This window comes from Etheostoma spectabile, chromosome 8, assembly GCF_008692095.1.
Source record: "Etheostoma spectabile isolate EspeVRDwgs_2016 chromosome 8, UIUC_Espe_1.0, whole genome shotgun sequence".
In the NCBI taxonomy this organism is placed as follows: domain Eukaryota; kingdom Metazoa; phylum Chordata; class Actinopteri; order Perciformes; family Percidae; genus Etheostoma; species Etheostoma spectabile.
In genome coordinates, this window is record NC_045740.1 from 6,057,653 (window position 1) to 6,074,009 (window position 16,357).

The 16,357-nt window shown below is 40.3% G+C and overlaps 2 protein-coding genes across 2 annotated transcripts; both read left to right on the plus strand.

Annotated features, from left to right (window-relative positions):
• myo5c (myosin VC) lies at positions 1–10,757 on the plus strand. Its single transcript, XM_032523074.1, has 40 exons — positions 1–128; positions 479–589; positions 689–860; positions 957–1,101; positions 1,174–1,330; positions 1,483–1,626; positions 1,707–1,788; positions 2,232–2,339; positions 2,421–2,527; positions 2,616–2,881; positions 2,974–3,055; positions 3,154–3,294; positions 3,418–3,540; positions 3,621–3,704; positions 3,864–3,992; positions 4,146–4,243; positions 4,335–4,421; positions 4,516–4,627; positions 4,754–4,965; positions 5,050–5,215; positions 5,321–5,467; positions 5,543–5,707; positions 5,821–5,914; positions 5,996–6,059; positions 6,173–6,447; positions 6,543–6,606; positions 6,686–6,766; positions 6,895–7,075; positions 7,165–7,258; positions 7,368–7,431; positions 7,518–7,686; positions 7,836–7,920; positions 8,003–8,101; positions 8,254–8,408; positions 8,683–8,772; positions 8,888–9,038; positions 9,129–9,414; positions 9,494–9,668; positions 9,759–9,839; positions 9,972–10,757. Exons 1-40 carry the CDS (start codon positions 102–104, stop codon positions 10,122–10,124), a joined length of 5,226 nt encoding a protein of 1,741 aa, XP_032378965.1. The 5' UTR covers positions 1–101; the 3' UTR covers positions 10,125–10,757.
• A 296-nt stretch (positions 10,758–11,053) lies between these two features.
• Positions 11,054–15,877, plus strand: gnb5a (guanine nucleotide binding protein (G protein), beta 5a). Its single transcript, XM_032523146.1, has 11 exons — positions 11,054–11,342; positions 11,916–12,052; positions 12,195–12,236; positions 12,855–12,931; positions 13,016–13,148; positions 13,843–13,986; positions 14,093–14,184; positions 14,461–14,509; positions 14,598–14,694; positions 14,808–14,974; positions 15,068–15,877. The coding sequence occupies exons 1-11, from the start codon at positions 11,207–11,209 to the stop codon at positions 15,077–15,079; spliced, it is 1,086 nt and encodes a 361-aa protein (XP_032379037.1). The 5' UTR covers positions 11,054–11,206; the 3' UTR covers positions 15,080–15,877.
• Positions 15,878–16,357: the final 480 nt, after the last annotated feature.

Consider the following 16,357-nt stretch of genomic DNA (forward strand, 5'->3'; position numbering starts at 1 on the left):
GGGGGGGGGGGGATTCGTTGGTAACCTGGAAAGTACAGTGGAAACAACAGCAGATAAGCAAATATACGGACAAGAGAAGTTTAAAACAATAATGCCTAAATATGGCTTTGTTGGATCTGTACACCGAGGTAAGAGAAGCGCCAAGTGTGTTTTAGCCTACAGAAATCCTTGTGTTGGTTTACAGAAACATATGGAAACTCTGTCATGGCTCAGGCAAGTTACAAGGATGTAGAGGAGGCTGGACTTAAATTTAAAGTCGAAATGCTTAGATGTTTACTCAACTTTTTAAGTGTAAATCTTTAGGAATTGTTATATGAAATACTTATTGCCTTCTGTTAAATGAGAAAGAAAAGGTCCTCGTAGTTTGTTAAACACATCTTATAGCATTACAATAGCATTACATTTACAGTGTTATATGTTTTAACAACTATAGTAAGCACTGATAAAGTCTTAACTTGTCACCATAAAAATCTTTTAGTACAACAGAGTGTGGATACCAGATGCAGAACATGTGTGGAAATCAGCCGAGATTATGAGAGACTTTCATTTTGGGAATAATGTTCTTGAATTGCTTCTTGAAGATGGCACTGTGAGTAAAACGCGACTAATAAAACCTTCTGTAGTGGATTTATGATGGTGAAAAGTTACAGCTGACCTGCCTCTCTTTACGTAACGTGACCCTGTACAGGAGCACTGCTACCCTGTTGACCCGTCAAAACCACAACTCCCTCCACTTCGCAACCCGGACATCTTGGTGGGGGAGAACGACCTCACCGCTCTCAGCTACCTGCATGAACCTGCAGTCCTGCATAATCTTAAAGTGCGATTTGTGGATTCCAAAATCATCTACACCTACTGTGGTACTGTTGGAACAATCTGTCAAACTGTATCTGAGTACTGTTGGTTGTTGGCAGTTTGTGCTTTTGGCTGAGCCTGTGCTGTTTCCTCATTTTCAGGCATTATACTGGTAGCTGTAAATCCATACAAACAGCTTCATATCTATGGAGATGCAATCATTCATGCATACTCAGGCCAGAACATGGGAGACATGGACCCTCACATATTTGCAGTGGCTGAGGAGGCTTACAAACAGATGGCCAGGTAAATTAAAGCCAAAATGATCACATTTAGAATATACCGTACCTAGTTATATCACTGTACGTTTTTCCTCAGAAACCACAAGAACCAGTCTATCATCGTCAGTGGTGAATCTGGAGCCGGCAAAACAGTGTCTGCCCGATACGCTATGAGGTACTTTGCTGTTGTAAGCAAATCTGGAAGTAAGACTCGAGTTGAAGACAAAGTCCTGGCATCCAATCCAATAACAGAGGTATGATTTTACTGGACCAGGAGCCCTGCTCACAAGGCAACACATCGCTATTCTCTCCACTAAATGATCAATGTTTGAGTGACAACACTAATATAATTCACCTAATGCATTAATTAGGTCAACTTCTATATGATTGATAACATTTCTCTCAGGCAATAGGAAATGCAAAGACCACCAGGAATGACAACAGCAGCCGTTTTGGGAAATACACAGAGATCAGCTTTGACAGGAGGTACCGGATCATCGGAGCGAACATGAGGACCTATCTCTTAGAGAAATCCAGAGTTGTTTTTCAGGTAGTGTATGAGATGAAGGTGGCGTTGTGTTATTGTTCTTATATCTGATCCATAACATTTGATTCTCTTGTCTTTATCAGGCAGACAATGAGCGAAACTATCACATATTCTACCAGATGTGTTCCTGTGCTCATCTGCAAGAGTTCCAGAATCTAAGACTGTGTGAGTATTTGTACCAGGGGTTATATCTATCAGGGGTTATATATATCAGGGGCGGCTGTGGCTCAGTGGTAGAGCGGTTGCCTGCCAATCGGAAGGTTGGTGGTTCGATCCCCGCCCCTGTGAATGTGTGTGAATGTTTATCTGATGAGCAGGTGGCACCTTGTACGGCAGCCCCGGCCACAGTGTATGAATGTGTGTGAATGGTGAATGTTTCCTGTAGATGTAAAAGCGCTTTGAGCAGTTGTTAAGACTGGAAAAGCGCTATATAAATACAGCACATTTACATTTACATATCTGCAGGTTTGAGACGGAGCAAACTCTTCCACTGCTGTTGTGTTTAATCTGATTCACTTAGAACACACATCAAAGTCTTACAATCACATAATTATTGTGGGATTATTTTATTGTAGGAGCGCTTGATTATATATCCCTGTCATCTATAGTGGGTGCAGATAAGTTCCAGTACACCTGCATGGGCGGTGAGATCACTATTGAAGGCGTAGATGACGAGAAAGACATGGAGGAGACTAGACGGACCTTCTCGCTGCTAGGTGAACAAACACTTCATCTGTCAGACTGTAACTTGCTTTTAGTGTGACTTTCATGTTACCTTCCTCTCTCTGCCTCCCCAGGGTTGAAGGACGACTTTCAGTCAGATGTGTTCCAAGTTTTGGCAGCCATTCTGCATTTGGGAAATGTGGAAATCCGAAACTCCGGAGATGGCAAATCATCAATTCCTGTGAGTCTAAAATCTCTTTTTGTTTGCGAAGTTAGATTTCCAAACATTAAGCTGGTTAAGTACAAAGCGTGATTTACATATCTTCCAGCCCGGTGATCCACACCTGTCAGTCTTCTGTGAGTTGCTGGGTGCGAGCGCAGACGGGTTGGGCCGTTGGCTCTGCCATCGGAGGATTGTTCTGGTAGCTGAGACGGTGGTGAAGCCGGTGCCCAAAGAGCGGGCCGTAAATGCCAGAGATGCCCTAGCCAAGCAGATCTATGCCCATCTGTTTGACTGTATTATTAACAGGATAAACACAGCACTTCAGGTTCCAGGAAAGCAACACGCTTTCATTGGTGTTCTGGACATTTATGGGTAATGCAGATACACCACTTTTTCCTTCAGTTGCTTGACAATTCAGGTCTCTTTAGCTGCTATTTTTGATGTGATCTTTTATTTGTCCTCAGCTTTGAAACGTTTGACATCAACAGCTTTGAACAATTTTGCATCAACTATGCGAATGAAAAGCTTCAACAGCAGTTTAACTTGGTATGGTTCACCATCGTCTTAAATCATTCCAAAAACATTGTATGCAAAGATTTACCTGCTCCGAGGGTTATTCTCTTGTTGTTCTTATTTTTAACCAGCATGTGTTCAAGCTGGAGCAAGAGGAGTACATGAAAGAGGACATCCCATGGACATTGATAGATTTCTATGACAACCAGCCAGTCATTGACCTGATTGAAGCAAAAATGGGGATCCTGGACTTGCTTGACGAAGAATGTTTGGTAAGCGAATGGACGTGATGTAAACTTTTACAACTAACATTTTTAACTCTGTTTTGTTGTTGTTGTTGCTGGTGAAGTGATACATATATGGTGAAGCGATACATATGTCATTTTACTTTACAGTTTCCTCAGGGCACTGATCAAAGCTGGTTGCAAAAGCTGTTCAACTATCTTGATGCCAATCCTCTGTTTGAGAAGCCCAGGTTATCAAATGAGGCATTTGTGATTCAACACTTTGCAGACAAGGTGCAGTCTGATAAAAACCCATTTCCTGCATACTGTAGCACAGAAATTACTCATTTTTTAAAGTGATTTTCTATTAACAGGTTGAATATCAATGCAGAGGTTTTCTTGAAAAGAACAGAGACACTCTCTATGAAGAACTGGTTGACATTATGAGAGTCAGTAAGGTAATCAAAGACCCTGTTATCTTTTGGCTTTTAATTTCTCGAAATATCATAGTGTCTAATAATCAAAGTTAACAAATCAAAGTGTGTGTCATTAAAGCCAACCCGTGCAGATTTGTTTTATCTCATTTTAACATTTCTCCTGCTTGCAATTGTTATCAGTTTCCTTTTCTGGCCAACCTTTTCCAAGAGGAGAAAAGCGCTGTGACCACTAAAGGTGTCAAAGTGAGGCCCGCTAGACCTGCAGTGAAACCAACCAATAAACAGCTGAGAACCTCAGTGGGAGATAAGGTAAAATATTTACCTACTGTGGCTACTCACTGGGGATTGAACTTCGTCACAGAAGTTTCCATAGTATTCTGTATGTATTCTATATACATACAGAATACTATGGAAACTTCTTTTGTTTTTATCATTTTTCATGAACTTTGTGGTTGTGTATAGTTCTGCAGCTCCCTCGCTCTACTGATGGAAACACTGAATGCTACCACCCCTCACTATGTACGCTGCATTAAGCCCAATGATGAAAAGCTCCCATTTGAGTGAGTACTGATGAAACTGTATTTGACACAACCCACTATTTTGTGCATATTTGTGTCTGTGGTTTAAGCGAGCGTTTGCTTGTTTTCGGAGATATGATTCCAGGAGGGTGGTGCAGCAGCTGCGAGCCTGTGGAGTCCTTGAAACTATTCGTATCAGTGCACAGAGCTATCCGTCCAGGTGATTCTCTATTACACGGTTACATATCAGCCAAACAAAATCTCCATACACTCACATTACGTCACGTCATAGTAAACATGTTTTTTGTTTGTAGGTGGACATACATTGAGTTTTACAGCCGATACAGTATCCTAATGTCACACCAGGAAGAAGACCTCAGTGACAAGAAACAGACCTGCAAGAATGTGCTGCAGAGGTTGATTCAGGTTAGCTGCTGTGTCAACGATTCAGGTTAGCTGCTGTGTCAATGCATAACACTGTGACAACAGTGTCATGCATTATTTTGCGCTGCATGTTTGTGCATAACTTTGGCCCCATGGCTTGATCTCTAGGACCCCGACCAGTACAAGTTTGGTCGGACTAAGATCTTCTTCCGAGCTGGTCAGGTAGCTTATCTCGAGAAGCTGCGTCTGGACCGACTGAGAGGAGCCTGTGTGACCATCCAGAAACACGTGCGCGGGTGGAGCCAGAGGAGGAAGTTCCTGCGCATGAGAGACGCAGCCATCATCCTCCAACAGTACATCCGCGGAAAGAGGACAATCCGGTTTGAGGCATTCATTTAAAGTTTTGTTGTCCTGCATTCTCTGTCAGGGTTCTGACATGTGCGCCCACTTTTTTTGTTTTGCAGTAAAACAGTGAGTGCTGCAACACTGAAGCAGGGCTGGGCGGCAATGGTGGTCCAGAGATACTGGAGAGGTTACCGCATGAGACAGATCTTCCAGTTAGTTCGTCTGGCCTCCATCACCATCCAGGCCTTCACACGAGGTTGGATGGCCCGTAAACGGTACAAGAAGGTCTGTAAGGTTGATACATTAATCATTTGTATCATTTAGTGTGATGAAAATACTAAATGTAACCCTATGTGATTCATGCACTGCTATCTCTTTGTGAATTGTCAGATGGTAAAGGAGCAGAAAGCCCTGATTCTACAGAAGTATGCCAGAGCATGGCTGGCACGGCGGCGTTTTCAAACCATGCGTCGGCTGGTGCTCAATGTACAGCTCTCCTTCAGGGTGCAGCAGCTCAGAAAGAAGATCGAAGAGCAGGTAAAGCTGCTACCAAGGTTACATCCGCTGTGGTTTTTATGTAGAGGACGTAACTGAACTCCTGTATTTTTACAGAACAAAGAGAATCGTGGATTAATGGAAAGACTGACCAGCTTGGCCAACTCACACTCTCAAACCGTGGACAGACTTCAGGGTTTGGAGGCACAGCTGGAAAAATCAACCAACCGGAACGCGTCTTTGGAGGCAAGAGAGAAGAAAGCGAAAGAAGATGCTTGCCTGGTCGGTTTTAAAGTAGATTCAATACAATTGTTTGCCTCGTTGCAGCTTTTTGTTTGCTGATGAAGAAGACTTTATGAGCATTTAAAAAAAAAACATTTTTATTCTTCTTTCAGACAACTGCACAGCTTCAAAAGGAAATAGATGCACTGAACTTTGAAAAGCTGAACTTGGAGAAAAAGTTTGAAGCTTCAACCAAAGAGGCCAAAGGTAATAGGAGTCAAGATTTCTGTGTATGCTACCCTGGTTGTGATTTGTACTAAATGTGTGACTGGTTTTACACTCTTACAGAAAGCTTTGATCAAATAAAGAGGAACCTTCTGGAAGAAAAAGAATATGAAGCCAGGCTTAGAAAGTAAGTCATGAAAATGTGCAACCTTCCTCCTCCACAGCAAGTAGCAAATATTTGTTTAGCCTAAGCAGATACTTGCTCAGCTTGTTTGACTCAGATGAGATGATTATTGGCAGAATTGCAGAGAACAACATTGAGATCCAGAGACAGGATCATGAGAAGTTGGTGGAAACTCTAAAAGAGGAGATTAAGAGATTGAAGGAGGAGAGAGTCAGTCTGCAGAGAAAGATGGAGGACGGGGGCCAGGTGAACTCTGACCTGCAGGAACAGGTCATCCAGCTCACCAAACATGTCAAGGCCATTCCTGAGCTACGCAGGGAACTCAACAACCTGCAAAACCAGAGAAATAACATGGACCGACAGATGAAGCAACAGTCGGAACAAGCAAGAGGTACAGACTTTGACTATACCCTTAAGTTTTAAAAACGATACGTCGTTATTATACATAAATAAAAACTTATGATGATCTTGAATATCTTTCTGCAGCTAAAATGAAGGATATTACGAGACAACTTCTTGGTGGCGTTGTTGAAGAGGAGGTTCTTTTGGGGTAATCCAAAAATGTCTCTTTCACGTATTTGTTCTATAACTCATTTAGACATTTAATCTCACCAATTGTTTCTATGTAGGCTTACTCCAAACGACTCTGAGAAGATTTATGAAGTTGAAGATTTGCTGGCAGCCTTTGATGGCCTACAGAAAGCTACCAGGTCTATTTCACTGACAGCCATAGCAATCCATTCACTTACTATCAGTGTTATTATCCAGTTGGGTTACGTGTGTGACAAAATTGTTTACTCTTGTTCCTGTTTGACACGGTTCCACCTTTTGATGGCAGAATCCTGGAAAACCACCAGAGAGAGCAGAAGGAGCGCTATGAGACCCAAGTGGAGGGTTTGAAACTGAAAGTGGATCACCTTCAAAATGAGAACAGCAAGTTACAAAACCTGTTCCAAGAGAAAAGTAATGTCAATGAGAATATTCGCCAAGAAGTGTCCAGGCTCAGCAGCGAGAACTCAGTACGTTATTGCATTCTTGTTTCCATTTCTCCAGATAGATCTGGTGCAGAACATACCGTGATTTGTTCTTTCTTTTGAAACCTCCACAGGTTTTACCGGAGCTGAAACTGCAGGTCTCAGAGCTGCAGAGACAAAAACAAGAACTGGAGGCTTACATAGCGGAGCAGAGCAGAGAACTAGCAGGTTGATCTGTTTTTTTTTTACTATTTAACTGTTTTATTATGAAACAATTTGGCAGGTCAGTCTTTCCACTTGATCTTTTGTTTATTTTTTTGTTCATGTCATTCAAAAGAAAAAACTGAGGAGATCACTAACATTCTTCAAAGAAAGATTAAAGAAGAGAGCTCACGACGCAGGTAAAAATGCTTTGATTGGAGTTTGTTTTCATGATTGAAGAAGGGATGGTCATTTCGGAGTCTGTCTGATTTGTGTTGCTTTTTAGTCACTTTGAGGAGAAAGCTGAAGAGCTGGAGGAGTTGAAGCGGCAGCTTCAAGACAGAGTAGAGGAGCTTGAAGAGGAGAATGATCACTCGAAAAGACAGCTGCTGATTGAGACTGAGGCCAAGAACAAACTGAGACAGGAGAATTCACAATTAACTGCTGAAAATATGGTGTGTGAGTGTGTGAGTGTGTGAGTGTGTGAGTGTGTGAGTGTATGAGTGAGTAGAGTGCATTGCGGCTTACAGTACGTAAGCAGCAAGTGTGTGGATGCATGTCTTGTCCACATGAAAGCTGGTAACAAATTCTGCTTTTCTTTCAGGACTTTGAAGAGCAGCTTGACCAGAAAGATAGATTAATAAAGAAACTCCAGAATCAAATAAAGAGCCTTGAAACATCACAGAAAGGTAGCACTTTGGCTTGTATACATGCACATTATAACATTAATCCGCCTCCTCCATGGTCATCATTTTAATGTTTCTTACACAGCAAAGCAAACGTCTGCGCCAGCCATGCCCAAAGATTACCTTGGCATGTTAGAGTACAAGAGGGAGGATGAATCCAGGCTCATTCAAAACATCATTCTGGGTATTCTTCCTCTGTAATTTTTTATATTAACATTATTTTTGTGACGCTGTCTGCCTTCCTCTATCTCTATGCTGGGAAAGCCTCTGTGGTCCTCTTGATTTACTGCAGGAAAAAAATATAACTACATGAAACTTGCTGTATTCTACTCACAGACCTAAAGCCCAAAGGCGTAGTGGTCAGTGTGATCCCCGCGATGCCAGCTTATGTCCTCTTCATGTGTGTCCGCCACGCTGACTACCTAAACGATGAAGTCAGACTCAAGTCTTTAATGACCGCGATCATTGGTGCTGTCAAAAAGGTCATCACGGTGAGGATAATTCTCAGTCTAGTAGATCTCGACTGTAGTTTTGCTAAATAAAAAATGAATCAAGTCTATGACCCATTATTCAAAACCATATCTAAGATTAGGTAGGCAGTGTGTTTGCAGCAGTTTATTTTCGTTATTTTACTTAGTAAAATTGATGATGTGAAAAGAATGAACAGCCGACAAAAATAACATGTAGAAGTTGCATGAATAAAATAAAAATGTCACATCTATAAAAAGAAAATAAATGAAAGCAACAGATGCGTTTTTATTTCAGAGTCACCACAAAGACTTTGAGATGCTGTCATTCTGGCTCTCAAACACGTATCAGCTGCTCAACTGTCTGAAGCAGTACAGCGGGGAGGAGGTCTGGATATGCCGTATTTACCCTGGTTGGATTGTGTTTTTTGTCTGTCAAAGCTCTTGTATACAGTCGCAGGCATATTTTCACATTCTCTTGTTTTGCCTTTTGTTTGCAAAAGGAGTTCCTGAAACAAAATACTCCTCGCCAAAAAAAGAACTGCTTGCAGAATTTTGATTTGTCTGAACACAGACAGATTCTCAGCGACCTGGCCATTCAAATCTACTATCGGTTTCTCTCGGCCATTGAAAAGACCCTCACTCCTGCAATTGGTATTTTATTATCAATTCTTCATTAGCACATGCAGATTTTGAACCTATAAGCAACCTTAAATGTGCTGATTTACTTTTCTCACCTAACAGTACCCGGTATGTTGGAGCACGAGAGTTTACAGGGGATTTCTAGCATGAAGCCGTCGGGCTTCAGGAAGCGTTCTAACAGCATCTACGAGGACTCAGAGACATACACCATCTCCTCCATCCTTCAGCAGCTCAGTATCTTTCATTCCACCATGAGCCAACATGGCATGGAGCAGGGCCTCATCCAACAGGCTTTCAAGCAAATGTTTTTCCTAATTGGTGCGACCACCTTCAACAACATCATGCTCCGCAAAGATATGTGCTCCTGCAGGAAGGGAATGCAAATCAGGTTTGTGTATGTTTTTATTATAATATAAGAGTATTTTTACACAGACAAAAAGTAGTTTATAACTTATCTGTTTGTTCAGGTGTAACATCAGTTACCTGGAGGAATGGCTGAAGGAGAAGGAACTGCAAAGCTCCAATGCTATAGACACTCTGAGGCCATTGTCTCAGGCTGCCTGGTTACTGCAAGTCAACAAGTCCACTGATGAAGACGCCAAGGAGATCGCTGAAAAATGCCCTGAACTCAACCCCGTTCAGGTACTTTATACATGCCACACATGCGGTATATTTTTATATATAAAAATCAGCTTCACACTGATAACTGAAAACTCACATTGGAATTTGCAGATTGTCAAGATTCTGAACTCCTACACTCCCATTGATGATTTTGAAAAAAGGGTGGCATCATCATTTGTCCGCAAAGTTCAGGTGAGCTTGATTGTTCATTTTCAAAATGTAATGTAACAAGATTTTCTAATTTCAAAAAGACTGTAATGTCTTACTATACTTGTTCACCTGCTTGTTCTCCTCTAATTATGCCAATCTGCTCCTCGTTGGCAGTCGTTACTACAAGATCGTGACGGGTCCACGCAGTTGATGCTGGACTTAGACTATCGTTTCCAGGTCACGTTTCCTTTCTGCCCATCCTCGCAGGCTCTGGAGCTGCTGCAGGTCCCGAGCAGCCTTCATCTGGATTTCCTGACCAGGATCTGACACTGCCACAAGTGACTTTTCACTTCTAATGACTGATTCATAGTCCGGTGGCCTGTGGCTGTACCTTATTGTTTATATGACCATATCAAATTAACAAATAAACACCATACGCCAGGGTTTTAAAATACAGAGGTCATGTTCCCCAAAAAGGAAATCTTTTATAAAAATAATTTCTTGCATTGTAAGATTTTGTTTCTTAAAAAAAACATTTTGTGGCCGCAACCAACATACTTAAATCTATTAGTCATCCACAGAAATTTAATAATTAATCATTTCAGTCATTTTCAATAAAAGACTCAGTCAGATGTTCTCTGGTTTCAGCTTCACCAATGTGGGGATTTGTTGCTTTTCTCTGTTTTATATTATTGTAAACAGAATTTCATTAAGTTTTGGGCGGTTGGTCAAAACAACACAATCCATTTAAAGATGTAAAAACATTTCTGGACATCAAGGGCTAAATGCTGTATAAAACTGTTGGGTTAAAAAAAATGCTCTGGCTTAAAAGTTAGCACGTCTAAATATAGTAGGTCTGGAAATACAAAAATACAGCCAATGAAATCCAGCAACTAAGGACATGACCTGTGTGTTGTTAGTGGTAGCTATGGCCTGTTAAAATGTGAAAGTGGAATCAATGAAACTCAACAATATTTTTGAATCATTAACTCAAAACAGGATTATATAAACAATTTTAATATATTTCTTTCTTTAAATTTCTTGTAATAGTAGTTTAATATTTTAAAAAACATGTTTGCTGAATAATTATAATTCCATTGAAATAAACGGTTTTATATGTTAAAACACCCAGAGTGCCATTTTTTATTATCTGCTGCGTTTTTGCATTGCAGACAAACAGTATTCAGTTTTCCATGTCGGCAGTATTTAAATGCATCATTGAGCAGTCGAGTATTAAGGCTGCTGAGGATGCAGCCCGTGTGGACCAGCACCACCACCAGGATCCTCCTCCTCCTCCATCTGGAAACTGGAGGAGCATCTTCTCCCTCTGACGTCATGACAGCAGCATCAGCTGTTCGCCCTGCTTTAAGCCTTTTCGCTGCCGATCGCTGCCTGCATAAAGGAAATATATGAGATCCCCTCTAATCCCTGAAATGGCGACACAGGAGGTACAGCTGAATGAGACTCTGACCCATCTCAAGACGGAGTCGGAGACGCTGAAGTCGAAGCTGGAGGATGAAAGAGCGAAGCTGCACGATGTCGAGCGTGAGTGCAGAAAATGGAGAGGCCTCCATTCACCGCTGGTTCACAGTGTGACGGGACAAATAACAGCAAACGTCTCAGATAAATGTATTTTAGCGGCAGGTCATATGTTGCTTGTTTTACAGGGACGTGTCTAAACTGATTATTGACCACATTAGCGCGACGTTACGTCAGATAGTTGACACAGCCTGTTTGCTTCCCCATTTTACAGCCCAGTGCTTCCATTTGATTTTCTTTTATGTAGTGTTTTTTTCTATATCCATATTTTAGCTACATGGCAGATGTTTTATAAGATGGGGTAAAGAAACCTAGAAAAAGGCTATTTGTAATGCATTTTTATGGGATGCTCGCATGAGCTATTTGAGGACATGACAGATTAAACGAAGATTAATTCAACATTTATCGTAGACCTGCTGTCATCCTTATTTCAACTGGGATTATTCATTGGATTATTAATCCAGGGTGTATAGAGGGTTTGATGTATTGTACATTATTTGTGTGTGTGTGTGTGTGTGTGTGTGCGCGCGTGCGCGCGTGCGTGTGCCTGTGCGCGCGTGCGTGTGTTTGTGTGTACAGTACATCAGGTGGCAGAGAAGGTGGAAGGGCTTGGTCAGTTTGTTATGAAGACCCGAAGAACTCTGAAGGGACATGGCAACAAAGTTCTGTGTATGGACTGGTGTAAGGACAAGAGGAGGATTGTCAGCTCTTCACAGGTCACATACTTTATGCTCCTGAAGACTTTTATGCTTTTAGTCCTTATTTTCTACCTCACAGCTCATTGTAGAGCCAGTTTAAAATGTCATATAATCTACAGTGTGTATGTTTTATTGTGTACTTGTTCTAATCTCTTTGCAGGATGGAAAAGTGATTGTATGGGATGCTTTCACCACCAACAAGGTACCTTCAACCTAAAAGGGATCTTTCACCTTAGATTATTTTGTTTGTACGATTTTATTACGTATTAAGGTTAATAATTATCATTTGGTATTTCCTAAGACAAAGGCAAAAAATAAGCAACATTTTGTTTAACAGAAATGTTTATTTAACACAATCATTGTGGGACCTCAGATTTCAGATTTATCCGGATCTTAAACCACTGGTCTGAATCCAAGTAATAATTTTAACAAATATGCAACAAATATGTGTAACAACAGAATAACGTATTATACATTATACAACTAATGGTATTGTAACAAGTAATTTTAAACATGAAAAGGCAGCAGGAGACATAGAGGATTTCCAAATGATGCAAAATATGCTAAGTCTCATTTTTATGAATGAGGACAGAAGGAACAGACACCAGAGATTGCTATCAGAGTTGAACACTGACCACAATAATGTCTAAAAGTGTCTTTTGCCTTGTTTTAAGTTTTTGCTTTTGGACAAACTGTAACACAGCTAATGTCTCACAGCTTAAAGCTTCCTGTTCTGCTCTAATTCATTAATTCAAATGAATTTGATTCATCTCACTGTCCCGGTGCGGCTCATGCAGCTTTGTCTTTTGATATTTATTAGGAGCATGCTGTGACAATGCCTTGCACCTGGGTGATGGCCTGTGCCTACGCCCCCTCCGGCTGTGCTGTAGCTTGTGGGTGAGTGTCTTACTACCCGTGATAATCCAAATGGGTGTGTCATCCTTTTTGTTTTGGTAAACTGGGCTTTTTATCCTGTCACAGGGGCCTGGATAATAAATGCTCAGTGTATCCTTTGTCTCTGGACAAGAATGAGAACTTGGCTGCGAAGAAGAAGTCAGTGGCCATGCACACAAACTACCTGTCAGCCTGTAGCTTCACCAACTCGGATATGCAAGTGAGAATGTCAACCATGCACAAAAACACATCCACAAAAAGCAATTGAGTAAAATGTTTATAGAAAAAGAGAGATGGTAGATATTTTCCCACAATTTTACTGATACTTTAGGTTCCTGTAAACTGCTTCACAGCTGCTTTTTTATTCATTACTTTTTTTCTCTCTCATTATTAATCAGAAATCACTGCCTTCTGTATTCCTGTGTACGGAGCTCCCCCACTCTGTTAATAATTCACAACAGCCAGTAGCTCCCGGTTGGATGTCCTGGCCACACGATGTTTCACCCAACAAAGACTATCCATTTACAGCCATGTGTTAGCCCACATAGACTTTTACTGATCTCCAGAGTAGTTGTTGTTCTTCCTGCTCATCATCTGGGGATTATGTTGTTCAGTGGTGGTAGATTGCTGTCTCTGTCCTGCTCTACAGACACACTGCAGAAGAATGTTGTCCCCAATTGGTTGAATGCTCACCTCATTAGACTGTTGGACTGTCAGTCAGATACTAGGTCAATTTTTATTAATCCATAGTAATCATAATTCTTGCACTCATTTTACTTTTTAATTACTTTTTAATCATCTTACATGTGCAATCCCTACACTGTACATAGTCTATCTATCTATCTATCTATCTATCTATCTATCTATCTATCTATCTATCTATCTATCTATCTATCTGCCTGCTTGTTTTAAAGATCCTGACTTCCAGCGGAGATGGAACATGTGCATTATGGGATGTTGAAAGTGGGCAGCTGTTGCAGAGTTTCCATGGACACGCAGCAGATGTGCTTTGTCTGGACCTGGCTCCCTCCGAGACTGGAAACACATTTGTTTCAGGGGTGAGGACGCCTTTCATTACAGCTTATTACTGCACTAATTACACTTTACTGAATTATTTCAAATATTTTTTCATACAATAATATGCATCATTATATATTATTGCAGGGCTGTGATAAGAAGGCCAATGTGTGGGACATGCGTTCAGGACAGTGTATTCAGTCCTTTGAAACTCATGAATCAGACATAAATAGTGTGCGGTAAGAGACTGCCAATTGTCAATTTTGAGTTCTGATATAAGTACAGAGATAAGAATATTTTCAATGAATCTATCAGTAAGAAAAATGCAATATTGTAAGTCCTATATGTGTGAAATAGTAGTTGTTATAATATTTTTTAAATTATTTTGACAGTCTGTTTTTGGGGGTTTCTTTTTCATACCGCCACTGGGAGGCGCTTAAAGGCAAATATAATCAAATCCTTCTGAACAGAACAGAGGTATTTGGTCCTAACTGTCTGTTTCTTCTGATTGATAGATACTACCCCAGTGGAGACGCATTTGCATCGGGCTCAGATGATGCTACAGTAAGTAATGAGATATTTACCACATGAAGTGCAATTGCAAACATATTGAAAACCATCTTTAACATTCAAACACTGACTTTTGTTACAGTGCCGCCTGTATGACTTAAGGGCAGACAGAGAAGTGGCTATTTATTCCAAAGAAAGCATTATATTTGGGGTCTCCAGTGTTGATTTCTCTCTCAGTGGTAAGAACTACACACTTCAGTATGCAACCAAACAGCAGTTAATCATCAATCAGAGCTTAGAACATTATTTCTATTGTATGTTAAACGCATTTATGTTTTGTTACATCTTTCAGGACGGTTATTGTTTGGCGGCTACAACGACTACACTATAAATGTTTGGGATGTTCTCAAAGGAACACGGGTCTCTATTCTGTTTGGACATGAGAACCGTGTCAGTACGCTGCGTGTTTCCCCAGATGGGACGGCCTTCTGCACAGGTTCCTGGGACCACACTCTTCGGGTATGAGATGTCCGTTATTATTGTCTGATCTGAAGACTTTGTTAGGTGCAGTGACCTTTCTGGTTATATCTTGTAATGTTTGTTTTTTTCCAGATCTGGGCTTAAGGATGAAGGCACAGAGAATCAACACAAACCTACTGAAGATACACCAACGTTTCTGTTTGCTAGAGAACAATCAGAGAGATGAAGGCTCGGTTTTGGTTGTACATAGGTCATATCAATAGCATTGTATATACTCCAGTCTCAAGGTCATGGTAGATTTAAATATTTCAGAGAGTAATTAAACCAAATTGTGCACACTTATATCACAATATGATTAAAGGAAAATGGTACAGAGGTACTTATGGTTACAACTTAAGATGTTAAATGTAAATTGCAGAACATACTATTGGTAGTGACTAGATCAGTCTGAGATAGAAGTGACCCAATAAAGTGATGCATTGTATGTGCCCACATAAAGGACATTACTTGTATATTTATTTGTTTTTCTGCACAAAAAATGATGGAGGAATGCAGCCTGTAGAAAAAAATGGGATACTAGGAAACAGCATCTATCTACAGGACAAGAGCCTTTTATGAAGGCCTTGGCTTCACTTGGCTTACCTTGCTCATGCCACAGTCTGAGAAGAGTGAAATGTAAATGAGTAATCTGTGAATGAGAAATATTGGAACATGAGGGATAGTGAGGTTGACTGTTTAGATTGGCTTGTAGAAACGAATTGAAGTTAGTCTTAAACCAATTAAAAATAATAATGGATATGAAACAGTATTGACATATAATATTAGGATTAAATGTACAAAGTTGTAGTTTTTAAAAGACCAAAAAATATTTAATGGCCTACCCTGGGCGCCTAACAAGCCTTGACAGCAACTCTCCTGCCAATATTATTCTAATGTAAAAAAGAAAAGAAAAGTACAGATATAAAAGTAGCCTGTAATTCTTTATGTTCCTTCCCGATGATTTTAAAAGATGGTTTACTTCACAGCTGTTTGTTTCCACCTGTGGAAACCACTTCCTGCTCTATGTGCACATCCAGTCACTGCAGACATGCGGAACCTGTGGTCCCTCACTAGATATCTAAATACTAAATATACATAAAAAACATGTTTAAAATCTGACAATGTACTCCTTTGGCTGTAATTTCATATTTACTGTAATTATTCTATTGTAGTTTAGTGTACAGGTATTAAAGGGACTGTTTATTAAATTACAAACAATATAAAATGAGTTTTGAATATCATGACTTTCTCATTATTGTTCTTTACCTTATCTTTTTGTTTTACTTTGTTGTACTCATCTACTAAGACCAAGCAACCACTGTTTTGTTTATGGTTTCTAATAAAGTTTTCTAAAAAATAAATAAGCGGAAGTGACATCATAAC